The 27,645-nt window shown below is 50.1% G+C and overlaps 1 protein-coding gene across 1 annotated transcript in view; it reads left to right on the top strand.

Annotated features, from left to right (window-relative positions):
• Positions 1 to 27,645, top strand: part of LOC138287249 (rab9 effector protein with kelch motifs-like) — a 392,655-nt gene that overhangs the window by 133,692 nt on the left and 231,318 nt on the right. The window contains exon 8 of the mRNA XM_069227612.1: positions 15,445 to 15,496. Within this exon, the coding sequence (XP_069083713.1) occupies positions 15,445 to 15,496 (52 nt within the window). The remainder of the gene's footprint in view (positions 1 to 15,444; positions 15,497 to 27,645) is intronic.

Genomic DNA, 27,645 nt, shown 5'->3' with positions numbered 1-27,645 from the left:
TGTAGGTCTCTCAGGAGGACGGAGGTGTGGCTGTGTTGTGGGGTGTTTTTGATGAGACGGGCAGAGGCGTTCTGGATGTGTTGTAGTCTTTTTCGGGTCTTGGCTGTGGTTCCGGCAAAGAGTGCATTACCGTAGTGGTGGCTGCTGACGAGGACATGGGTGACTGTCCTCCTGGCTTCGGTGGGGATCCACTTGTAGATTTTTCAAAGCATGCACAGGGGGTGGAAGCAACCCAATGAGACAGCACTCACCTGTCAGTCCATTGAGAGCGATGAGTCTAAGATGACGCTGAGGTTGCGGGTGTGGTCGGTGGGGTTGGGGGTGTTTCCGAGGGCAGAGGTCCACCAGGAATCGTTCCAGGCTGAGGGTGTGGAGCCGAGGATGAGGACTTCTGGTTTGTCCGAGTTCAGTTTGAGGCAACTGTCTTTCATCCAGGCAGCGACTGCTTTCATTCCTTTGTGGAGATTGTTCTTGGTGGTTGTTAGAAATGGGGTCTTTGGTTGACAGTCAGGTTACCCCCTGTTTAAGGACCCTCACTCTAGTCAGGGTAAAAGAGAATCACCCTCAGCTAACCCCTGCTTACCCCCTTGGTAGCTTGGCAGAGCAGTAGGCTTAACTTCAGAGTGCTAGATGTAAAGTATTTGTACCAACACATACAGTAACTTAATGAAAACACTACAAAATGACACAACACAGGTTTAGAAAATCGAAAATATTTATCTAACAAAATAAGACCAAAACGACAAAAATCCACAATACACAAGTCAAGGTATCAATTAAAAAGCAAAAAGATTATTTCTGTAGCTTAAAACACACACTAAAGTGGTCATTACAACCCTGGCGGTCGGTGTTAAAGCGGCGCTAAAACCGCCAACAAGCCGGCGGTAAAACAATTTGAAACACAACCGTGGCGGAAACCGCCAACAAAGACAGCCACTTTAACACTCTGACCGCCACAGCGGTACAAACAAACAGCGCGGTGGTCACCGCCAACAGACAGGCGGAGGACAATGTACCGCCCACAGTATCACAACCTACCAATCCGCCACCTTTTCCGGGCGGATTCACCGCGAACAAAAAACACGGCAGAAACTGGACTTCGAAGGGAAAACGCTCACCTCTACACACCCACGAGGAACCAGGATGCCATGGAACCAGAGCTTCACATTTTCCCAGCCTTTATCTTCTTGCTCCTCTACCGGGAGCACAAACGCCGGAGGTGAAGACAACGGTGAGTACTGCACCTACGACACAGGGGAGGGAAAAAACAGGACACACACACGCAATACGCAACACCCCCTCCCCCACCCACTACAACACACACACTAATACAGCATGATACATTACAGTTACACCCCCCCAACCCCCGCAAGAATGCAAAGACAAAAGGAAATGTGTGTAACCGTGGTAATCTATTAAACTCCAGTACGCAAATATATATATATATACACTATTAACAAACATATAAACCAAGAATACTAGTCCAGGTATTGCTCCATTTAAGTCTGTGGAACACTGGGCCCACACTGCATGGTCGAGGCCCACACAAGGTACCCGAACATGATGGAGAGAACACTGCAGGGGCATCAGATAGAAATAAAACAGGCACCTCAGGGGGAAGGGAAGGGGGGCACCTCAGCCAGTTGAGTGCACAATGCCAAATCCACAAGGGGGCCACATGCCCACTGTTCAATCCTGGGGAGTGCAAAGCCACAGTCTCTCAAGTTTCTACAGTGGGTGGTTTGCCCACTGTTCAATCCTGGGGAGTGCAAAGCCACAGTCTCTCAAGTCACTCCAGTGGGTGGTTTGCCCACTGTTCAATCCTGGGGAGTGCAAAGCCACAGTCTCTCAAGTCTCTACAGTGGGTGGTTTGCCCACTGTTCAATCCTGGGGAGTGCAAAGCCACAGTCTCTCAAGTGGATACCAGTCTCCAGTGGTTCTGGAGGGGGCTTTGTGCCCAGAGTGCTTCATCCTGCCAAGGACAGAGGTACTGGATGTAAATCTCCGCTGGTTCTGGAGGGGGCTTTGCACCCAGAGTGCTTCATCCTGCCAAGGACTGTGGTAGTGGTTGTAAATCTCCACTGGTTCTGGAGGGGGCTTTGTGCCCAGAGTGCTTAATCCTGCCAAGGACTGAGGTAGTGGATGCCTTTACCACTGGTTCTGGAGGGGGCTTTGTGCCCAGAGTGCTTCATCCTGCCAAGGACTGAGGTAGTGGATGCCTTTCTCCACTGGTTCTGGAGGGGGCTTTGTGCCCAGAGTGCTTCATCCTGCCACGGACTGAGGTAGTGGATGTAAATCTCCACTGGTTCTGGAGGGGGCTTTGTGCCCAGACTGCTTCATCCTGCCAAGGACAGAGGTAGTGGATGTAAATATCTACTGGTTCTGGAGGGGGCTTTGTGCCCAGAGTGCTTCCTTCATCCTGCCAAGGACTGAGGTAGTGGATGCCTTTCTCCACTGGTTCTGGAGGGGGCTTTGTGCCCAGAGTGCTTCATCCTGCCAAGGACTGAGGTAGTGGATGCCTTTCTCCTCTGGTTCTGGAGGGGGCTTTGTGCCCAGAGTGCTTCATCCTGCCAAAGACTGGGGTAGTGGATGTAAATCTCCACTGGTTCTGGAGGGGGCTTTGTGCCCAGAGTGCTTTATCCTGCCAAGGACTGAGGTAGTGGATGCCTTTCGCCACTGCTTCTGGAGGGGGCTTTGTTCCCAGAGTGCTTCATCCTGCCAAGGACAGATTTAGTGGATGTAAAGCTGTCCAGGTCCTGTCTGGGCCAGTGGGGCTGATGCTGGCGGTCCTGTCAGGGCCTGGGGGGCTGCTGCTGGCGGTCGCCTCCTGGCCAGCGGGGCTGGTGCTGGCGGTCCTGTCTGGGCCAGCAAGGCTGCTGCTGGCGGAAGCCTCCTGGCCAGCGGGGCTGGTGCTGGTGGTCCTGTCTGGGCCTGCGGTGCTGCTGCTGGCGGTCACCTCCTGGCCAGCGGGGCTGGTGCTGGCGGTCCTGTCTGGGCCAGCAGGGCTGGTGCTGGCGGTCGCCTCCTGGCCAGCGGTGCTGGTGCTGGCGGTCCTGTCTGGGCCAGCGGGGCGGCTGCTGATTGTGGTGCTGATGGCGGTCTTCTCCTGGGCAGCGGGTCTGATGGCAGTTGCCTCCTGGTCAGCGGGGCTGATGGCGGTCGCCTCCTGGGCAGCTGGGCTGATGGAGGTCGCCTCCTGAGCAGCAGAGCTGATGGGGGTCTTCTCCTGGGCAGCGGGGCTGATGGCGGTCTTCTCCTGGGCAGCGGGGCTGATGGTGGTCTTCTCCACCATGCCGATCTTCCCAGACTTTCCTGGTTTCTTGTGCCCCTTCCCCACCTTGGAAGGTGTCACAGCTGACTCCACACTCCCACCTGTACCCCTGGGAGCAGCTTTGGTGGCTGGTGTCTTCCCCCTCTCCCGCCGGGCACTGGCCAACTTTTGATGCTTGACAGGTGGGGGACTGTCCGTGCTATGGCTCCTTGCCACACTGGCTGCCCTGCTGCCTGGTGCACTCCAGAATCCGGTGACTACTGGCACCACTGATCCCACCGATGTCGTGGCTGAGGTGCTAGGTTGGGACCTGGAGAGTCGGGCCCTAGGAGACTGACGGGGGGGGGGAGGTGAGAGAAAGAGGTCAAGGGTGGACAGGAAAAGTTTCTTGGGAACACTGGGACGGGTAGCTGGAGGGGGTTTGGGAGTGGAGGAAGAGGTTGTGGTTGTAGGAAGTGTACGTTTGGAGACTTTGGATGAAGGTGCATGTGCTGGAGGCTGTCGTGAGGTGGATGGCTTTTGGGTGGGTGTGTGACTCCGTTTGTGTACCTTGGGAGGTGGCGTCACAGACACACTGGGAGAGGACACAGGGGATGTGTGAATGGTAGTGGGGGTGGTGACTGCACATGAGCGGGGTGTGGTGGTGTGTGTGCTGGTGATGGAAGTAGTGGCTGTAGATGTAGTGCATGCAGGTGTGAGTGGAGATGAGACTGGGAGGAAGGAGGGAGACGAGGAAGAGGGGGACACAGTGGAGGTAGTGGATGTTGCCATGTATGCATGTGTGTGATGTTTGCGTGAGTGCCTGTGGGATGTGTGATGCTTATGTTTGCCTGAGCTTCCTTTGTATGTTGGGGTGTGTGCATGCTGGTCTGATGGTGTGCTTGGGGTAGGCTGAGGTACAGGGGTGTGGGTCTGGGTGGAGGAAGTTGTAGGGGGGAAGCTAGAGACAGGGACAATGGCTGCCATCAGTGCTGAGGCCAGAGTCTGAAAAGCTCGCTGAAGGGCTGCCTGACCAGAATGAATGCCCTCCAGGAATGCATTGGTTTGTTGCAACTGCCTCTCTACACCCTGAATGACATTCAAGATGGTAGACTGCCCAACAGTGAGGGACCTGAGGAGGTCAATGGCCTCCTCACTGAGGGAGGCAGGGGTGACTGGGGCAGGGCCTGAGGTGCCTGGGGCAAAGGATGTGCCCACCCTTCTGGGTGAGCGGGCACGGGGCAAAGGCTGAGGGGCTGCTGGGAGGGCGGTGCTGGAAGGGGGAGTGGCGGCTGTACCTGTAGATGTGGGGGGCACAGATGGGCCCACCTCCACAAGGGAGGTCCCATCAGAGGACGAGTCCGTATCACTGGTGTCAGCTCCTGTCCCCGCCGTGGAGCTCCCCTCGCCCTCCGTCCCACTGGTGAAATCAGACTCCATAGTGTCCCCCCTCCAGGGCCATGTGGGATGCAGCTCCCTCCTGCTCCGGTGACACTGCTCCTCCGCCTGATGATGCTAATGCACACAAGAACAGGGAGACCACAAAAAGGGGGGGGCGACAGAAGAAAGACATGTTGAGTGCATGCATTACCGCTAGCGTTGGCGGACATGACAGACACAGAAGCCCCCTGCACTACGCCGCGCACTTGGGGTCCACTATGCAATCCCTGGGACATGGCCTACAAGCCTATGGCCGACATAGGCACACATAGATGTCACAGGAGCCTGACTAGGTGTAGTTGGCACTGTACCCAGGTGGGGTGGGGTGCCACAGGGCCTGCCTGAAAAAGGGGACGTAACTAGCACACTCGCCCTGGCCTAGGGGAACCCACAGCCCACCTCCCCCACCCAGACACCTCCACTGCGCGCTGAATCAGCAGAATGAGAGTGTACTCACCCCCTTGTTGCTGCTGTGATGCCCTCAAGTGCCCATCCAACTCCGGGTACGCCACCGCCAGGATCCTGAACATCAGGGGGGTCATGGTGCGACGGGCACCCCTCCCACGTTGGGAGGCCATCCCCAGCTGGGCCTCCGCCATCTTCTTGCTCCAGCGGCGAATGTCCTCCCATCTCTTACAGCAGTGGGTGCTCCGTCTGTGATAGACCCCCAGGGTCCGGACATCCTTGGCGATGGCACGCCAAATATCCTTCTTCTGGTGGGCGCTGACCTACAGGAATTGTGCAGGGGAAAAAGAGAAGTTATTACCAACTGCACCGTCAGTCATTGGCCCGCATCCCTACCCTTGCCATGTGGCACATGCACTCACTGTCGTTTCATGCACGCCTCATTCTCCCCCCCCTTTCTTTCATCCACCCCACTCCACACAGGCATAGCCCTTACAGCATGCTCCCAGTGTACTTACCTGTTTGTCTGGAGGACCGTAGAGTACCGTGTACTGGGGGAGGACCCCATCCCCGAGTTTCTCTAACTCCTCCGATGTGAAGGCAGGGGCCCTTTCCCCAGACGCACGAGCCATTGTCTCTTCCAGACTGAGGTCACAGCAGCACTTGCAGTGTAGGTCCTCTCCTGTCGAAGATCAGGTATTGAGTGAGTGAACAGATAGAAAATGGCGGTCACGTCTGCAGCGGTGCGTACCGTCACCGCCAGCGTACATCGTCATTGGCTCCTGGGACCCATAGGGTCCAATGTTAACCAATGCAGAATTGCGCCGTGGTCTTCGACCGCCTACCGCGACGGTGTACAATGCCAGCGCAGTTACCTCATATCCCATTGTCCTACTTTACAGGTCAGGCAGCCGCCATTTCAGGGGCCCACATGGCTCTATTTATAACTGCGTCACACATACCTAGGCCTTGCCTCAACACTCATACATGCTAATTTCTGATTATGTATTGTGTTCTGTGTAAGCTGTGTGTACGTACCTCTGAGTTGGTTGACTCTGTGCTCGCTGTTGTCCTTCATAGGCACCGTCCGCTGGGCCATGTGAGGAGATGGCGGCATCCTCCGGTGTACAGACCACTGGTGGACCTGTCGACAATGGAGGAAAGACATGTAATCATCACCTACAGGCTTGATCGTGCCACAATCCTGGAACTGTGTGCCCAGTTAAAGCCAGACCTGATGTCAGCTATCCGCCATCCCGCAGGAATCCCCCCTCACGTGCAGGTGCTGTCAGTACTCTATTTCATTGCAAGTGGGTCTTTTCAAACTACAGTGGCCATAGCATCAGGGATGTCCCAGCCTATGTTTTCGAACGTGTTGTCCAGAGGTTTGTCTGCCCTGCTGAAACACATGCGGAGCTACATCGTTTTCCCTCAAGTGGAGGATTTGCCTACAGTGAAAGGTGACTTCTATGCCCTGGGACATATCCCTAACATCATAAGTGCCATTGATGGGACACATGTGGCCTTGGTCCCCCCCGCAGGCGTGAACAGGTGTACAGAAACCGGAAGAGTTATCATTCGATGAATGTGCAGATGGTGTGTTTGGCAGACAAGTACATCTCCCATGTGAATGCCAAATTCCCTGGCTCAGTTCATGACGCTTACATCCTGCGGAATAGAAGCATCCCTTATGTGATGGGTCAGCTCCAGAGGCACCGTGTGTGGTTATTAGGTGAGCACCTGGAACAAAATCAGTGGGAATAGTTGTCTGGGTCTGGGGATATTCCTACAGGTTAGTGTGTGTCTAACAGTTGTCCCTCAACATTTTCAGGTGACTCTGGGTACCCCAACCTGTCATGGCTACTGACCCCAGTGAGGAATCCCAGGACAAGGGCAGAGGAACGCTACAATGAGGCCCATGGGCGAACTAGGAGGATTATAGAGAGGACCTTCGGCCTCCTGAAGGCCAGGTTCAGGTGCCTCCATGTGACAGGTGGTTCCCTATTCTACTCACCAAAGAAGGTATGCCAGATCATCGTGGCCTGCTGTATGCTTCACAACTTAGCTTTGCGATGATAGGTGCCTTTTCTGCAGGAGGATGGTCCAGATGGAGGTGTTGTGGCAGCTGTGGAGCCTGTGGACAGTGAAGACGAGGAAGCAGAAGAAGAGGGCATCGACAACAGGTAAGAAGACAAACCTGCCTACTACATGTACTTTAACACTACTACCTCTCTACTGTTTGTCCTTTTCACCCAGTGTATGGTCACTGAGTTGTCACTTTCCCTTACGATTTCACAGATGTGGGTCCCACTGTGTGACATCTGCTTTGTTTCCTCATGGACTAGACCTGTGTGACATAGGTATGTTGACATTACAATTGAAAGAGCATTTTGTCACTGTAATTGCTAATACACTATTTCGAAATCACAGACAGACTCCAGATTGTTTTGTGCTTTAAGGGTGTTTATTTTGGTGCTCAATATTGGAGAATGCTGTAAAATGGTGAGGGGTGATGGTGGAGGAATGTCCATGGCAGAGTCCAGTCTATTTGTTTCACAGGTGCATTGTCCAAAGGGGCATAGGAAGTGGAGCTAGGGCAGTTTGAGGATGGACAGGGTGACAAGGTGGGACAAAAGGATGACATTCAGGGTGGTCTCATTTCTTTGCGGGGGTCTTGGCATCGTTCTCTGTCTTTGTCCTGGATCTCAGGGACCGTTTGCAGGGTAGTTCTCCATCTGCAGGGGGTGGGGTGCTGGTGTGGTGGTCCTGTGGCGGTGCCTCCTATCCACTAGCGCTGGCGGAGCTGGAGGGCAGTTCATCGTCCAGGCTAGTGTCAGGGGCCCCTTGTTGTGCCACAGTGTCCCTCCTGGTGTTGAGGACCCCTACGATGGTGCCCAGGGTGGAATTGATGGATCTGAGTTCCTCCCTGAAGCCCAAATACTGTTCCTCCTGCAGCCGCTGGGTCTCCTGAAACTTGGCCAGTATTGTTGCCATTGTCTCCTGGGAATTATGGTATGCTCCCATGATGTTGGAGAGGGCCTCGTGGAGAGTGGGTTCCCTGGGCCTGTCCTCCCCCTGTTGCACAGCAGCCCTCCCAGTTCCCCTGTGTTCCTGGGCCTCTGTCCCGTGAACGGTGTGCCCACTACTGCTGCCCCCAGGTCCCTGTTGTTGTTGGGGTGGTGGGTTAGCATGGGTTCCCTGTAGTGGTGGACACACTGCTGATTGATGTGTACTGGGGACAGAGTTATGGGCCCTCAGGGTGGGTGCTGTCCTGGTGTTTCCAGAGGGGGGAAGCTCTGTGGTGGCCTGTGACTGTGTGAGGGGAACCGACTGTCCTGAGGTCCCAGATGGGCCGGGCTGGTCATCTAGATCCAGCTGGACAGAGCTGCTGTCACCACTGTGGGCCTCTTCTGTTGGTGGTGTGGACATGTCTGGACCCTCCTGTACGGTGACGTTGGGTAGGGGTCTTGCAGGGGTGTAAAAGCATGATTATTGCATCTGTGTGTACGATGGTGTGCAATGGGTGGGTGACCATGTACCACAGTGCTTGCATTCCTGTGTGGGACCTTGTGTGATGATGGTTTAGGGGGGTGTATGGGTATGTGCCGTGGCCATGCATTGGTGATGGGTGTCCATTCTTTGGTGTTGCATGCAGGGCTTGGTGTTGGGATGTGTGGTTTGTGATAGTGGGAGATGTGTGAGGAGTAGGAGTGATGGGGGTGAGGACGAGGGTGGGGGTATGTGATAGCATGCAGGCAGGGTGGGGAAAGTAATAGTAAAGATTTGACTTACCAGAGTGCATTCCTCCAGCTACTCCTTTGAGGCCCTCAGGATGCAGTATAGCCAAGACCTGCTCCTCCCATGTTGTTAGTTGTGGGGGAGGAGGTGGGGGTCCGCCACCAGTCCTCTGTACCGCGATGTGGTGTCTGGATACCACGGAACGCACCTTCCCCCATAGGTCGTTCCACCTCTTCCTGATGTCATCCCTATTTCTTGGGTGCTGTCCCACTGCATTGATCCTGTCCACTATTCTGCGCCATAGCTCCATCTTCCTAGCAGTGGAGGTGTGCTGCACCTGTGAGACGAATAGCTGTGGCTCTACCCAAATGATTTCCTCCACCATGATCCTGAGCTCCTCCTCAAAGAACCTGGGGTGTCTTTGCCGTGCCATGGGGTGGGGTGGGTGATGTGTGGGGAAAGTGTGTTGTGATATGTGGGGTGATATTTAGTGGTGTGTTGTGTGGGGTGCGTGGATGTTATGTGGGTGATGGTGTTTTGTGCCTGTGGATGCTTGTTTGTAGATTGTAGTGTCTCTCTCTGGCCTTCTTTCGGGATTTTGGTCGTAGGGGTTTGTGGATGATGTGGGTGTGTGTTTTATATTGTATTGGGTGTGCGGGAGTGGTGTGTGTATGTGTATCAGGTGTGTGTATTTTGAATTGTCCAATGTGGTTGTGTTTTGTAAGTGTGTGTGTATTTTGAGCGCGGCGGTGTGTACCGGCAATGGAATACCGCAGTTGAAAGACCGCCACATGGATTCGTGGGTCGTGATAGTGTGGGTGTATTCCTGTTGGCGTGACGGTGTCGGTTTTGTTATCGCCAGTTTATCACTGACCTTTGATGTGGCGGACTTGTGTGGGTGTCTGGATTTTGGCGGATTCCGAGCTGTGGGTCATAATGACCGCGGCGGAATTCCGCGGCCGCGGCTGTATGTTGGCGGTCTTCTGTACGGCGGTAAGCAACTTTTACCGCCAATGTTGTAATGACCCCCTAATACTGTTAGCGTGAAAATGTCCCTTGGGTGTCAAAAATAACCCCGCACAGACGAGTGTGAGTCAAAAAGGGATTCCACTCATGAGCAGGACCTTGCATCATTTCTCCTTTCATCGGGTCGGGCGTGTTGTTCCTTCTCTCCGTAGGAGAGCGATGCATCGATCCGGTCACCACTCTCGGGTCCGGGCAGGCCTTGTGTTGTTTTTACACTCCCAACGGTGCTTGCGTCAGAAATCCAGCCGGACGATGATCCGAAAACCAAGCAGCGCGGGTTGCAATCTCCCAGCCTCCGTCAGCGATGTTGCGCATCGTTTTTCCTGCTACATGCGTCGATTCTTCGGTCTCGTTTCCCGCGAGCGTTGATTTTCACCCGCGGAGCTGGTGGCGCATCATTTCTTCAGCCGCAGATCAGAGTTGCGTCTATCTTTTCACCGCACATTGCTCTGTGCATGGATTTCCTCCTCTTAGGCTGCCAGCTTTACCTTTCAGGGTCCCAGGAACTGGGTAGGCACCACAGGGCAGAGTAGGAGTCTCTCCAGAGACTCCAGGTGCTGGCAGAGAGAAGTCCTTGTTGTCCCTGAGACTTCAAACAACAGGAGGCAAGCTCTAAATCAAGCCCTTGGAGAGTTCTTCTCAAGATGGAAGGCACACAAAGTCCAGTCTTTGCCCTCTTACTCTGGCAGAAGCAGCAACTGCAGGATAGCTCCACAAAGCACAGTCACAGGCAGGGCACCTCTTCTTCCTCAAGTCTTCAGCTCTTCTCCAGGCAGAGGTTCCTCTTGTTTCCAGAAGTGTTCTAAAGTCTGTGGTTTTGGTGCCCTTCTTATACCCAATTTCTCCTTTGAAGTAGGCCTACTTCAAAGTAAAGTCTCTTTTGAATGTGAAATCCTGCCTTGCCCAGGCCAGGCCCCAGTCACTCACCAGGGGGTTGGAGACTGCATTGTGTGAGGGCAGGCACAGCCCTTTTAGGTGTCAGTGACCACTCCTCCCCTCCCTCCTAGCACAGATGGCTCATCAGGATATGCAGGCTACACCCCAGTTCCCCTTGTGTCACTGTCTAGTGTGAGGTCCAACCAGCCCAACTGCCAAACTGACCCAGACAGGGACTCCACAAACAGGCAGAGTCACAGAAATGGTATAAGCAAGAAAATGCTCACTTTCTAAATGTGGCATTTTAAAACACACAATCTTAAAATCAACTTTACTAAAAGATGTATTTTTAAATTGTGAGCTCAGAGTCCCCAAACTCCACATGCCCATCCGCTCCCAAAGGGAATTTACACTTTAATCAGATTTAAAGGTAGCCTCCATGTTAACCTATGAGAGGGACAGGCCTTGCAACAGTGAAAAAAGAATTTAGCAATATTTCACCGTCAGGACATGTAAAACACACATTACTATATGTCCTACCTTAACCATACACCTCACCCTGACCTTGGGGCTACCTAGGGCCTACCTTAGGGGTGTCTGACATGTAAGAAAAGGGAAGGTTTAGGCCTGGCAAGTGGGTACACTTGCCAAGTCGAATTTACAGTTAAAACTGCACACACAGACACTGCAATGGCAGGTCCTAGTCATGATTACAGAGCTACTTGTGTGGGTGGCACAACCAGTGCTGCAGGCCCACTAGTAGCATTTGATTTACAAGCCCTGGCACCTCTAGTGCACTTTACTAGGGACTTACTAGTAAATCAAATATGCCAATCATGGATAAGCAATTACCTAGACATTTTGTAAAGAAGCACTTGCTCTTTAGCACTGTTTAGCAGTGGTAAAGTGCCCAGAGTAACAAAAACAGTAACATCAGAGTCCAGCACACATCTACAACCTGGGGTACAGAGGCAAAATGTTAAGGGAGACCACACCAAGGATGAAAAGTCTAACAGCGGTGGTCAGGTTGTTGGTGAGGGAGACTATCAGTTGGGTGTCGTCGGCGTAGGAGATGATGTTGAGTGCGTGGCGTCCGACGATGGTGGCCAGTGGGGTAATGTAAAGGTTGAATAGGGTGGGACTCAGCAAGGATCTTTGGGGGACGCCGCAGCTGATCTTGGTGGCTTCTGTGTTCTGCCGGTGAGGAACCAGGAGAGCCATTGCAGAGCCGAGACTCGGATGCCGGTGTGATGGAGATGGGTGTATAGCGTGTCATGTGAGACTGTGTCGAAGGTAGCAGAAAGGTCCAGGAGGATGAGGGCGACGGTCTTGCCTCAGTCGAGTAGGGTGCGGATGTCATCTGTGATGGCGAGCAGGGTGGTCTCTGTGCTATGGTTGCTTCTGAATCCTGACTGAGAGGGGTCCATTATAGGCCAAGGACACACACTTAAATGAAGCTCTTGGTTTGTTGAAGGTACATTGACTAGAGCCACCTGAGCATTTTTAGAGACCCTTCCTCATGTAGGTAAGGACAGAATCAAGAGACCATGGTGCAGAAAGATTGCTTTATATTAAGGGCCAGGTGAGTCTAAAGCCCCTGCAGTTCTGGGCCTGACTATGGGTTAACATTACCATCTTCCTGTGTAGTGTAACCATTTGTGATCTAAAGTTGAAAATAAATTGTTAGAGGCAACCTTACAATAATTAAAGAAAGATTTAACACAGTTAATCATGTGTTATCATGAGTAAGGTAACGTCAAGCTTTCTGTCCCATTCTACCTTGAAACAGTTATCTTTATTAAAGCATGAATATTACTTGCATCGTTTTCCAGCCCCAGGCACTAGAAGACTAAAAGAATTTGCTTAAATGTAGGTTTTGGCAACTGCCTGTGAGTGTGGAAGTAGAAGGATAGACACACCACCTATGAGGATGATTTGTCTGCCTACATGGAGAAGAAGTAAGTCAAAAGGCATAGTCTCCTTTTCAGTCCTTACCTACAGATACTAGAGGATAGTCTCATTAAGGCCCTGCTAAAGTAGAGGGAAGTAAAGAGAGCAAGACATATCCTGAAGCTCCTTGTTTTTATATCTGAGCAATTGGCAAAGGACCAGTTTTTAAGAAAAGCATGGCGACAGAGTAGCTTGAAAGAAATGCTAATCCTGTGGTATGCACCCAGTGAAAAATTCGAAATAACAGGGATTCTGATGCACAAATACATTTTCTGCCATAGATGTACATTCATGGCATTAAAATAACTTTAGTCACACCTGTAAGGAATTCACAAAATGATTCCTGAGTGGGATGAGTTAAAAAAGAAATCTGCAGTAGTAAACCCCATGGAAAGGGTAGGAGAGAGTAGATAAAGTCAAGGTTTGTCCTAAAAGCCTGTGAATACCTACAATCTTGTGAGCCAATCAGTTTTCACAAACTATGACCTGACTCTTTTACACACTGGGAATTGTCATAGCTGTACCCTGCAAAGAACTGGAGGAGTGGGGATCATCTTAAAACTTGAAGGGACTATAGGAGAAGAAGATTCTCCAAAGCAAAACAATATTTTCTCGAAGGACAAAATCAAGAATGCACAATTCAATATCAATTGCATGTCCCCAGTGGAGAGTTGTATACTGGGGTAGGGAGCACACTGCCTCTCATCTCAGCACAGTTTAACTCATTATGTCCATGTAAATGCAATACTTTTACTTCAAAGTTCCTGTAGTTTATCATCAAAGTTGGTGCAGGTAGTGCTGTTATCTTAAGACACGTGTTTCTGGGTTTAGCCCTTCATCAATAGTGAGCAGAAGTAGTTGAGAGCAGAGAAAATTCATCCGGGGATGCTGAAATGCTGCTCAAGTCTTCACAGTTCATAGTACTATTCCACAGGCACACTAGTGTTTCCCAGGTGAGCTCATCAGTTCATTGGCTCAAAGGTGTCTTTTAAACACAAGGGGGGAGGGTGCACAATGCCTCTCATCGCAGCACAGTTCACCCCATTTCATCCTGGTAAATTCAATGCACTTACTTCAAAGTTGCTGCAGTTTTTCACCAAAGTTGGTACAGGTAGTGCTGTTATCTCTAACCACATCTTTCTGGGTTTAGCCCTTCATCAGTGGAGGGCAAAAGTAGTAGAGAGACGGAAAAATGATCAGGAGTTGCTGAAATGCTGCCCATGTCTTCACAGGTCACAGTATCACTCCACAGGCACACAGGTGCATTCCAGGTCGTGAGTTTGGCAGCTCATTGGCTCAAGGGAGCCTTTTAAACACAGAGGGGGGAGGGAGCACCCTGCCTCTCATCCCAGCACAGTTTACCTCATTGCATCCTGTTAAATGCAGTACACTTACTTCTAAGTTGCTGTCGTGTTTTACCAAAGTTATTGCTGGTAGTGCTGCTATCTCTAGACACATGTTTAGAGAAAGCAGACGTAGTAGAGAGAAGAGAAAAACCATTTGAGGTTGCTGAAATACTGCCTAAGTCTTAACAGGCCACAGTGCGTGCTGTGATATGAGTCAGTGTGCTCTCATCCCCCTTCTGTTCAAAAAGGCTTGGGCCTACAAGATGACAAGCTTTTGGAGATGTACCTTTGCACCAGTGAGCAGTACTGAGACCTTAGGGGACTATGCCAGCATTCCTAGCAACCACTGATGAAATTTGTTTTTTTATATCTACTGATGAAGGATAAAATCCAGATACACATGTCTAGAGATGTATAGCACTATCTGCACCAACTCTGGTGAAAAACTACAGCTAATATTCAAGTAAGCGTAAACTTTGTACTGCATTTACCACAAAGCAAAGGCGAAAACTGTGCTGTGAGGCACTGTGCTTCCATCTTCCATCTGTTTAAAAAGGCTCCCTTGAGCCAACAAGCTGATGAAGATGCACATGTGCACCAGTGAGAGGTACTGACACCTGAGAGGACTGTGGCAGCATTTTCCGCAACCCCTGATGAAATTTGTTTTTTGATCTCTACTGATGAAGGATAAGATCCAGAAACACATGCATCTAGAGATGTACAGCACTACCTGCACTGACTCAGGTGAAAAACTACAGCTAATATTCAAGTAAGCACAAACCTTGTACTGCATTTACCACAATGCAAAGGGGTGAACTGTGCAGTGATGTGAGGCTGTGTGCTCCCATTCCCCCAGAGTTTTATACTATGTACAATAAAGCATTGGTGAAATGTTAGCCTGGGGAACATGTCGTGATGTCTCCAATAGTAGACCTAGAGAATTGTGCTTGCCACACCTTTCTAGGCACTGTGAGAATATTTGTATCCTCGAAAAAGTAGTAAATCTGCATTTGTTTTCAGGACTACTTCCTTGGGTGCAGATTTACTGCTTGTCTTTCTGAGCTGGGCATCTACTCTTTATCTGTGTGAGAAAGGAGGGAGAGAGCTCTATATGGCATTTATACTGTGCTTAAGGTATTTTATGAGAATTATCTTTACTTTCAAAATTATTTTTCATTTTCACAAATGTTTTACTTGTTTTATAAATTCAGATTTGCTAATATAAACAGTTGTTATCGTTAGATATCAACAAGCAGGTCAACAGTTTCACAGCATTTGTTATTTCAGTACGGCATGCTACTTTTGTAAAACGGAGCACTTGTATAGCAAATTTCTTATTACAGTGTGGACATAATGAATACAGAATATTTTTATTTTATTAACGAGCAATAAATATCATACTTTTACTTTCAGTGTCTCACAACTGGATTCCTGTCAAAACCACAGGTCCTGTCCCAGATGCCAGGTCAGTAATGAGAAATGCCAGTCATATAGCTTGCTAACTTAAAATAATATGTGCTCAGCAACTAGGCCCTCCATTGTTATCCAATTTGAGGATCACTCAAGACAACCTCCAACTAGAAATAACCAACCTGTGCAGTCTTTCTTTAAGCAAGGGCCAGAAACTACAATTTGATATTTTCTTGTAAAGTGGATTTACTCTGTAATTATATACCATAAATCCGCTTTATGGGATACGATGATATTATGAGATCTGAGTGACAAATCATGATAATTTGGTATCTCTCAGCCAAAAGAGTATTGATATGAATGTGTCAGGAACTGCAAAATCTCCACGTTATGTGATCATGGGCGTCCACATGGTGGAGGAAGGGGGGTGCTTGCCCCCCATGGATTTAGGTACAGCCTGCTCTGCAGGCTCACAGTGCAGCATACCACTATGTCTACTGTAGTGTTTCGATGCCTGCTCTAGTGCAGCTGCGGCTTCTGCCAAAAACAGTCCAAGATGCTGTGGAATGCTCCCCCCTTTGAAAAAAATTCTGCAGAATATATTCCAAGACAGGGTCTTGTTGAAACTCGTTCCCCGATGACACTGATTCTAAATACTATTGTTGGGCTGGGCAGAAATGTTGCAATTATTCAACCTGAATGACTGACCAGGCAACAGGTAGCTTGCAATAAGTCACAATTATGAATGTAATTTTTTTACCAATACAGATGAGCACTGACATAAAAGTTATTTTCATCATGGCCACCTTTTACCAATCTTATATCTTACTCTCTTGTGAGATCTTAATCTCTCAACCCAACACTGGGGATCCTAAAAGTATTCTCGCAAATTAGGAAGATCTACATTTAATGCATGAAGTGAAAGGTACAACCATTAGGTAATACATATGTCTGGCACAGCATTTAGTCCCCACAATGGTGTAATTTCTCACCGTCTTTTAAAGTTTCTTGATTTGTTACTGGATAATTATGATTGGTTTTAACATGGTTCAATATGCTAAGAGTGCTTTTAGGAAAGTAGGAATCAGAAAAAGACCCTGCTAAAACAGCAGTTCAATTTATGTTGCTTATGTCATTTATGGCGTTATCTGTCACATCAAGTGTGACATCAACCATGCATCCTTCAAGAATCTGTAGACAAAGCACTGTGCATCCATTCAACACAGTACTGATACACTACATAGGTGGGTAGCAATTACTCAACACAACACAATGGACTGGAGATTGTACAACCATCCAACACAGCTCACATATTATCCCAACTAGCTCACATCAGCAAATGAAAATATTTAACAGAGAGAATTGTGCACACCTCATGAACTGCGTTTAGTAGTGAAGAGTCAGAGGAATGTGACTTGTATGTAACAGTTGGTTTGTACTTTCCCCTAGATCAGTGGTTCCCAACCTTTTGACTTCTGTGGACCCCCATTTCCTCATTACTGGAACCAAGGGACCCCCACTGAATCATTATTGGAATCCGGGGACCCCCCAGTGAGTCATTTGTTAAAGCTGGGGACCTAATCTGTTAATATTATTTATTTTTCTAAGCAGTCGCGGACCCCCTGCGGCGGCTTTGCGGACCCCCATGGGTCCCCGGACCACAGGTTGGGAACCACTGCCCTAGATTACAGATAACGTTCAACAGAATACGAGGCAGAATGCAAGCATATATGGAACACATCCCAGATATTCTATTTAATAACACCAAGGCCAAGAGTCTTACTGAAACACAGTTATAACCTCAAAGAGAACACAAGAGTCTGAAAACTATACAGGCACCCAGCATAGTTCGAAGGCACTATATAGTTGACCCATTGGCGTTCTCAACTGAACTACACTGTTCACCAATTGAGCACCATCCAAACACCCTCTGCTCGACTAATTCAAAGGGATTCTACTAACCTTAACACAACATTGTAGTTTTTGTTACCTCATACCTCATACGCATACCTCATTGGGCAATGCATATACTAATCATTGGATGGCATGTACCCAAATTAGTATCGGGTGCTCATACACACTCATCAAAGAGCACTTAACAATTACAGTACATTTATAACCAAACGTACATAAAAAATCCCAACTGCACCACGATAATGATGATTCCACCTAAAGAGAAACAAAATCCAGTCAGTGGCAGAATCCTTAAGACCAGGGTGAGAAGGCACCCAAACACAAAAGTGCTCAAAGATGATAGTAGTGACAATACAGCACTATACATTTCTCTATTAATGGAATATAATATAGCATAAGATGTCATATGCGGCATTGTATGGAAGGTCATGTGCAGGGCATTGGTTGGCCATTACTGTTACATTTCTCATCATAACTGGTGAATTCTAGCGATATTTAGATACTTCATCACAGGCATAGGACCCTATCAATTGATGTTTTAAGGCAATATCTGTTTTAAAATTGTATTCCTTTATTTCTGAGTAAGGAACCAAAACAGCCCTATAAAAACGTATTCAATGATTTTTTGTAATGCTATATTTTTGCTACAGGCAAAAACAAGAACGCACAGTGCATTACTGCAGTGTGTGGGCAGTAGGATCTGGTTGGAGGTTTTGACCTTGGAAATACCATAGACCTGCCATACACCCAGATGTGGCCACAAGTCCGCTGGACATGTTACAAGCATGCCTGCAGGCCAACTCCTCCAGCCATGCCTGCACTCACCCGATATGACAAGTGAAAACCTATTCCTGGAACCATTTTGATTTTTGTTGGTGTTTAACACTCTTGTAAAGTTTCCAGACAGGCAGCCACTGTCGGCAGAGGGTTTGATGCCATAAAATTCATGCTTGAATGTCTTCCAATCAGACAAAAGAGACACACAAACAATTGAATGTTCAGCACTGTTGTAATCAAATTCTGCAATTTACAAAGAAGTTACGCAGATAATATTTGACAGAGTATAACAGCGTAAATATTCTTCTACGATCTGGATTTCCGTTCGATTTGACCATCTATCTGTGGATGGAAACTATTGCACAGACTAATTAATACATAGTCCAGACAATTTACTGAAGGCTGGTCAACATTGGGAAATGAACTGAGGACAGCAGACCTAGCCGGTTGTGGAAGGTGGCTAATGCATCAGTATACTGTGTTGCGAGAAGAGATCAGTTAAAAGTGAAGTAGACGATGACCTTCGCTGACACAGAATGGACGATCTTTAGGAAATAATCCACTCTGACCCACATATCAGTGTGTCCATGGCAAGAGGACAGTTCTGCAAAGAAGTCCAAAGAGATCCCTGTCCAAGTTGCTGTACGGAGAGGCACATGACATAGTAAAATCTTTTGTCTCATGTAGTTACTCATGTACAGGTTAAATATTGCGGAAGACTTTACATGGTACTGCACATCTTGCATAAAAGATGTACACCATTAATATGGCTGAACATGATTCAGAGTTTTAAGTTCACTGCAGAGACCCTTGAGGTGATGCCACCCATGCAATGCCTGTTGTTGTAGCCGGTAGATAAGTAAAAGTGAACCCTCAATGTATGGTTAAGTCGTGGTTCAACCCCAGTCTTTTTCCAAAGGCCTTACATAGTCTTATGCACTCGTTCATCCAACCGAGTGGGACTCCTAGGTGTGATGAGACTAATCAGCCTCGACCAATGATATTTTTGGTTCTTATTCCCGCAGCAGCGTGTAACTACAAAATTATAATCAGCAGAAAAGACCAGTTGTAACTGTTGTACAGATAATGCTTTCACTATTTCTAAAAACTGTTGATTACGATGAACAGTTAAAACTGACAAGGTGCTCTCTGGCCAGTTTAAATTGCAGGTACTTGGTAAAAGCTTGCTTAATGGCTAGGATGTGTGGTATATGATTCAGCCTCCTTAATAAGTACCATATTGGTTGTACTTAGTTTTGAGACAAAACAACCTTTATTTTAACACCAGAGGCATCTGGTTCAGCATACTCAGGGCTTCTGTGTTGAAGTACAACAACATCAGAGTGATGGTGAAGGTTCCTTTAAGGGGCTGATAATAAACTTCTGCTGCACCTGATTCCAAGTGGGCCAGTTTTTACTCACCAATCTTTTCCTGGTATGGGAGAATCAGATCCAATGTTTCCAACCAGTATTTCCAGCAAGAAAACTTATCTACGTTTTTGGCTACAACTGCAGTCAGGCCTCAATCCCTGTGTTTTTTTCTGTCAGTCTGCCAGAAAACATCATTCCCATCACCCCCCTTCTCCCCCACCTGCTTCCTTTACCCTCAACCCACCCAGAGGTCCTTGCACCTACTTACCACCTGCTCTGTGCAAATGTCTATGTCAAAACCCGCAGAATTGTGAATTCCATTCGTTTTGTGCCGCCAGCAATGTGCGTCTCGTAGCTCAGCCCCTTAATGTTCAGAAAGCATGTTCTGTTTTTGAAGAACAATTGAAGATGTTTTCTTTCTTGTCTAATCTCTTGGCATGATCAGGAGGTAGAAGTTCTGAATAAAATACAGTTAAAAACAAGTAAAATGCAAGAAAGCTTTGTACCTCCTTTTCAAATGTTGGTGATGACCAATTTCAGATTTAATCTAGCTTTCTGGGGTCCGAGGTCATACCAGCTTGTTAAAGCACAAAGCCGAGCTATTCCACAGTAGTCTCCAAGTTCTTGCACTTCGGCTTGAAAAAGTGTTTTTCCACACAAACCACAATTGCAAATACCTGCTTGAAATGCTCTCTTTCAGCTGATGTGTAAATGAAAATAGGGTCGATGTGGACCACCACTTAGACTTCACAGATTCGCCAAACACATGTTTGTTATCACCGATAAAGAAATGGAAAGCAACATGAGTCTAGCACAGGCCAAGGGCTTTCCTTGATAGCAGAAAGGTTTGTATCCACCTGTAACTTTCACCAAGTGACGAAAGCATGTTGCAGTTCCTTACAGTAACCTGATTGATTGTGTAATACCCACTTTGTAAGCTGAGTCCCTTTTTGGGCACAAAAAATAGAAGCAAACACAAAAAAGACTCAGGAACTTGTTTGGAGCCCGCAGATGCTGGACAGCCCCCAAAAGTGGTAGATCCCGTCTACCCTATTTAGAGTGCATATGCACTTTATGTAGGGATGGTAGGTCTTACGCTAGTATTTGGCTGAGTTACTCAGTCTACAAAAATCTAAGACCCTGAGAATGCCCAACAAACTAGCAGACCACAGTAAGGACATAAAAGAGGCTTCTGGTTTAGTTTCAGGTACCAGGCCTTTGTATGAGTCATAGGCCCTCATTACAACCCTGGCGGTAAATCTCGCTTACCGCTGTGCAGAAGACCGCCAACATAGCGCTGCGGCAGTGGAATTCCGCTACAGCTATTACGAACCACAGCTTGGAATCCGCCATAATACAGACACCAACACAAGTCCGCCACACCAAAGGTCAGTGATAAACTGGCGATAACAAAACCGACACCGTCACGCCAATAGGAATACGCCCACACTATCACGACCCACGAATCAACGCGGCGGTCTTTCAACCGCGGTTTTCCATTGCCGGTACACACCGGCGCGCTCAAAATACACACACATTTACAAAACACAACCACAGTGGACAAATCAAAATATACACACCTGATACACATACACACACCACACCCACACACCTAATCCAATATAAAACACACACCCACATCACCCACAAACCCTTACTACCAGAATTCTGAAACCACGCCAGAGAGAGACACCACCATAAACATCACCAGCATCCACAGACAAACAACACCATCACATACACAACATCTACACACCTCAAACAACACACACCAAAACATCTCCTCACACATCACAACACACACCACCTTACACATCACCCACACCACTTCATGGCACCTCAACGACACCCCAGGTTCTCTGAGGAGGAGCTCAGGGTCATGGTGGAGTAAATCGTCCAGGTAGAGCCACAGCTATTCGGATCACAGGTGCAGCACACCTCCATTGCAAGGAAGATGGAGCTATGCGAAGAATTGTCTACAGGGTCAACGCAGTGGGACAGCATCCAAGAACTAGGGATGACATCAGGAAGAGGTGGAACGACCTACGGGGGAAGGTGCGTTCCGTGGTCTCCAGACACCAGATTGCTGTACAGAGGACCGGCGGGGGACCCCCACCTCCTCCCCCGCAACTAACAACATGGGAGGAGCAGGTCTTGGCAATACTGCATCCTGAGGGCCTTACTGGAGTAGCAGGAGGACTGGACTCTGGTAAGTCAACTCTTTACTACCTTATCCTCCCTACCCTACCTGCATGCCATCACATACTCCCACCCTCACCCCATCACTCCAACACCTCACATATGCCCCACTATCACAACCCACCCATCCCAATACCAAGCCCTGCATACAACACCAAAGCATGGACACCCATCACCAAAGCATGTCCACTACAGATACCCACACAGACCCCAAACCAAATATCACACATGGACCAAGCCAAGAATGCAAGCACTGGAGTACGGGGTCACTCACCCATCGCACACGATGGCACACACAGATGCAATAATCATGCCTTTACACCCCTGCAGGACCCTTACCCAACGTCACCGGACAGGAGGTACCAGACATATCCAGTTCCCCCACAGAAGAGACCCACATTGATGATAGCAGCTCTGCACAACTGGATCAAGATGACCAGCCCGGCCCATCAGGGACCTCGGGACAGTCGGTTCCCCTGACACTGGCACAAGCCTCAGGAAACACCAGCACAGCACCCACCCAGCGGCCCCATCCCTCTGTCCCCAGGACACGTCAATCAGCAGTGTGTCCACCACTACAGGGAACCCAGGCAAACCCATCAATTCAAGAAAATCAGGGACCTGGGGGCAGTGGCAGTGGATAACAGGGAAGCTGGAAGGACTGCTGTGCGACAGGGGAAGGACAGGCCCAGGGAACCCACTCTCCACAAGGCAATCTCCAACATCATGGGAGCTTACCATCATTCCCAGGAGACGATGGCAACGGTACTGGCCAAGTTTCAGGAGACCCAGCGGCTGCAGGAGGAACACTATATGGGGATCAGGGAGGACCTGAAGTCCATTAACAACACCCTGGTCACCATTGCAGGGGTGGTGCAAGACCTTGTCAACACCAGGAGGGACACTGTGGCGTAACAAAGGGCCCCTGACACTAGCCTGGATGATGAACAGCCCTCCACCGCCGCCGGCGCTGGTGGACAGGAGGCACCGCCACAGGAACACAACACCAGCACCCCACCCCCTGCAGATGGAGAACCACCCTGCAAACGGTCTCTGAGATCCAGGAACAAGACAGAGAACATTGCCTAGACCCCGAACAGGAAATGAGACCCCCCTGAATGTCACCCTTCTGTCCCACTTTGTCACCCTGTCCATCCTTCAACTGCCATTGCTCCACTTCCTATGCCCCTTTGGACAATGCACCTGTGAAACAAATAGACTGGACTTTGCCATGGACATTCCTCCACCATCCCCCCTGCCCATTTTACAACCCAATCTAATTATTTGCACAGAAACAAACACACTTCAATCACAAAACAATCTGGAGTCAGTCTGTGCTTTCACAAACGTGTAATTGCAATAACCATGGAATATTGCAATGTCAATTTACTTGTGCACATACCAATGGACACAGCTGTAGGCCTGGAGGAAATATAGCAGAGGGCACAAAGTGGGAGCCACATCTGTGAAATGGAAAGCCAAAGTGACACGTCAGGGTCCATAGACTGAGTGTAAAAGACATACTTATGCTAGCTCCAATAATAGTATGAGATATGGGAGGCAGTGACATTGTCTTACCTGTGTCTCACTGGAAGTATTGCATGATTATGTGGTTTCTGTTGTCGATATCCTCTTCTTCTGCCTCCTCTTCTTCACTGTCCACAGGCTCCATAGCTGCCACAAGACCACCATCTGGCCCATCTTCCTGCAGAAAAGGCACCTGGCATCACAAAGCCAGGTTGTGCAGCATACAGCAGGCCACGATTATCTGGCACACCTTCTTTGGTGAGTAGTAGAGAGAACCACCTGTCAGAGGCACAGGAATCCGGCCTTTAGGAGGCCGAAGGTTCGTTCAATCACCCTCCTAGCTCACCCATGTGCCTCATTGTAGCATTCCTCTGCCCTTGTCCTGGGATTCCTCAATGGGGTCAGTAGCCATGACAAGTTGGGGTAATCAGAGTCACACGCAAATATCAAGGGACAACTGTTAGACACACACTAACCCTTAGGGACAACCCAATACCCAGACACCTATTCATACTGTATTGGGTCCTTGTCCTCACCTATAAGCCACACACAGTGCCTCTGGAGTTGCCCCATCACATAAGGGATGCTGCTATTTCTCAAAATGTAAGCGTCATGCACTGAGCCAGGAAAGTTAGCATTCACATGGTCTGCCAAACACACCATCTGCACATTCATAGAATGGTAGCTCTTCTGGTTTCGGTACACCTGTTCACTCCTGCGTGGGGGTACCAATGCCACATGTGTCCCATCAATGGCACCAATGATGTTGGGAATATGTCCCAGGGCATAGAAGTCACCTTTCACTGTGGGCAAATCCTCCACCTGAGGGAACACGATGTAGCTGCGTATGTGTTTCAGCAGGGCAGACAACACTCTGGACAACACGTTAGAGAACATTGGCTGGGACATCCCTGATGAAATGGCCACTGTTGTTTGAAAGGAACCACTTGCCAGGAAATGCGGTACAGACAGGACCTGCACTAGAGGGGGTATCCCTGTGGGATGGTGGATAGCTGACATCAGGGTTTGGCTCCAACTGGGCACACAGTTCCTCGATTGTTGCATGATCAAGTCTGTAGGTGACTATGATGTGTCTCTCTTCCATTATCGACAGGTCCACCAGCGGTCTGTACACCGGAGGATTCCGCCATCTCATCACCTGCCCCAGCAGACGTGCCCTATGGAGGAGAACAGCGAGCAGAGAGTCAACCAACACTGAGGATTCACAAAATATAATTTGCACACATATATTAATCCGCAATGTGCCTGTAATTGTGTGTATTCAAGGCCTACATTGGTGTGACCCAATTATTATTAATGCCATGTGGCCCCCTGAAATGGCGGCTGCCTGACCTGTAAGGTGGGACAAGGGGATATGAGGTAACTGCGCTGGTGTTGTACACCGTCGCGGTGGGTGGTCGAAGACCGCGGCGCAATCCAGCATTGGTTAACATTGGACCCTATGGGTCCGAGGAGCCAATGAAAATGTACGCCGGCGGAGACGGTACACACCGCTGCGGACGTGACCGCAATTTCCTGTCTGTTCACTCACTTGCTACCTGACCTTCAACAGGAGAGGACCTACACTGCAAGTGCTGTTGTGACCTGTGTCTGGAAGCGACGATGGCTCATGTGTCTGGGGAAAGGGACCCTTCACTTCGGAGGAGTTGGAGAAATTAGTGGATGGGGTCCTCCCCCAGTACACACAACTGGACGGTCCTCCAGACAAACAGGTGAGTACACTGTGAGCATGCTGCATGGGCAATGCCTGTTTGGAGTGGTGTGGATGGAAGATACATGGGGGGGCTGAGGCATGCATGTGCGGACGGTGAGTGCATGTCTGTCAGGGCAAGGGTAGGAACGGGGGCTAATGAGTATGACGGTCCGGACGGGTAAAGAATTTCCTTTCCCCCTGTACCATTCCTCTAGGTCAGCGCCCACCAGAAGAAGGCTATTTGGCGTGCCATCGCCAAGGACATCCGGACCCTGGGGGTCCACCACAGACGGAGCACCCACTGCCGGAAAAGATGGGAGGACCTGCACTGCTGGAGCAAGAAGACAGCTGGAGGCCCAGCTGGGGATGGCCTCCCAATGTGGGAGGGGTGCCCATCGCACCATGGCCCCCCTGATGTTCCGGATCCTGGCGGTGGCGTATCTGGAGTTGGATGTGCACTTGAGGGCATCACAGCAACCACAAGGGGGTGAGTACAATCTCATTCCGCTGACTCTGCGCGCATTACGAGGTGTCTGGGTGGGGGAGGTGGGCAGTGGTTCCCCTAGGCCAGGGCGAGCTTGGTAGGCAAGGTCCCTTGTGAGGCAGGCTATGTGGCACCCCAATCCCACTAGTGGTTAGTGCCATCTACACCTAGTCAGTCTCCTGTGACTTCCAGGTGTGCAGCAATTGGGCTTAGGCCTTGTAACCCATGGGCATGTGATTAATCTAGGAACTATAAGTGCATGGCGTAGTGCAGAGGGCTGACTGTGTCTGTTGTGTCCGCCACCTGTAGTGGTGTTGCATGCACTCCCTGTTTTTGTCTCCCTGTTTTTGTGTTCAATAGCATAATCAGGCAGAGGAGCATTGGCACTGGAGCAGGAGGGAGCTACATCCCACTTGGCCCTGGGGGGCGAAACAACGGAGTCTGATGCCACCAGTGGGACGGAGGGAGAAAGGAGCTCCACGGGGGGGATAGGAGCAGAGACCATCGACAGCGACTCCTCCTCTGATGGGAGCTCCCTTGAGGTGGCGGGACCCTCTGTGTCCACCGCATCAACAGGTACAGCCGCCACCCCCCCTACCAGCACCGCCCTCCCAGCACTCCCTCAGCATGTGTCCCGTGCCCGCTCACCCAGGAGGGTGGGCATCTCCTTCGCCCCAGGCACCTCAGGCCCTGCCCCAGTCACCCCTGCTGCCCTCAGTGAGGAGGCTATTGACCTCCTGAGATCCCTCACTGTTGGGCAGTCTACCATTCTGAATGCCATCCAGGGTGTTGAGAGGCATTTGCAACAAACAAATGCATACCTGGAGGGTATTCATTCTGGCCAGGCAGCCCAACAGATAGCATTTCAGGCTCTGGCCTCAGCACTGATGGCAGCCATTGTCCAGCCTCCCCCCTCCAACCTACTCCACCCAGTCCCAGTCCCCAGTACCTCAGCCTATTCCAAGCATACCATCAGACCATCATCCACACATGTCAACACACAAGAGTGGCTCAGGCAAACATAAGCACCACACATCCCACAGGCACTCACGCAAGCATCATACCCATGCACACATACCAACATCCACTCCCCCCACTGTGTCCCCCTCCTCCACGTCTCCCTCCTCCCTCCCAGTCTCGTCTCCACTCACACCTGCATGCACTACATCCTCAGCCACTATCTCCATCACCACCACGCCCATCACCACACACCGCTCACGTGCACTCACCACCCCCACTACCATTCACACATCCCCAGTGTCCTCTCCCAATGTGTCAGTGAGCCCTCCTTCCAAAGTACACAAACGCAGGCACACACCAACTCAACAGCCATCCACCTCACAACAGCCTCCATCCCATGCACCTTCACCCAAATTCAGCAGATGTAAACCTCCTACAACTACTACCTCTTCCTCCACTCTTAAACCCCCTCCATCTACCCATCCTAGTGTGTCTAAAAAACATTTCCTGGCTAACATTGACCTCTTCCCTACACCTCCCCCCCGTTCTTCCCCTAGGGCCAGGCTTTCCAGGTTCCAGCCCAGCACCTCAGCCACCACATCCCCAGGCCCAGTGGTGCCAGCAACTGCGGGGTCATGGAGTGCGCCAACCATCAGGGCTGCCAGTGTGCCACGGAGCGAGGGCAAGGACATTCCGCTACCTGCCAAGGTTAAAAAGGTGCCCACATCCCGGAGAGAGAAGCGGAAAACACCTGCAACCAAGGCGTCAGTGAAAACGAAAGGGGATAGTGGCAAGACAATTGTGCCACCATCAAAGGTGGGGAAGGGCCAAAAACAGAAGGGCAGGTCAGGAGAGGGCATGGTGGCACAGACTGAGGAACCAGTGTCACACCTTCTGTCCACGTCCACGCCAACCTATACGGTGGAGAACACCGCCACCTGCACCACCACCTGCCCCGCCACCTGCACCACCACTAGCACCGCTACCTGCACCCCCTCCGGCACGTCTACAGCCGCTGCGACAGTCCCCAGCCTCTTCCCCGGTGGGCAGCCGTCTGAGGCTGCAGGAGACATCCTGCTCTCTCACGCAGCTGGTGCTGACACATGCTCCGCCGCCACAGACCCCACCGCCAGCACTGCCGCCACAGACCCCGCCGCCAGCACTGCCACCACAGACCCCGCAGCCAGCACCGCCTCCACAGACCCCGCAGCCAGCATCGCCGCCACAGACCCCGCGGCAAGCACCGCCGGCACAGACC

The sequence above is a fragment of the Pleurodeles waltl genome, chromosome 1_1 (assembly GCF_031143425.1).
Source record: "Pleurodeles waltl isolate 20211129_DDA chromosome 1_1, aPleWal1.hap1.20221129, whole genome shotgun sequence".
Lineage (NCBI taxonomy): Eukaryota > Metazoa > Chordata > Amphibia > Caudata > Salamandridae > Pleurodeles > Pleurodeles waltl.
This window is presented reverse-complemented; position numbering and strand designations above follow the sequence as displayed.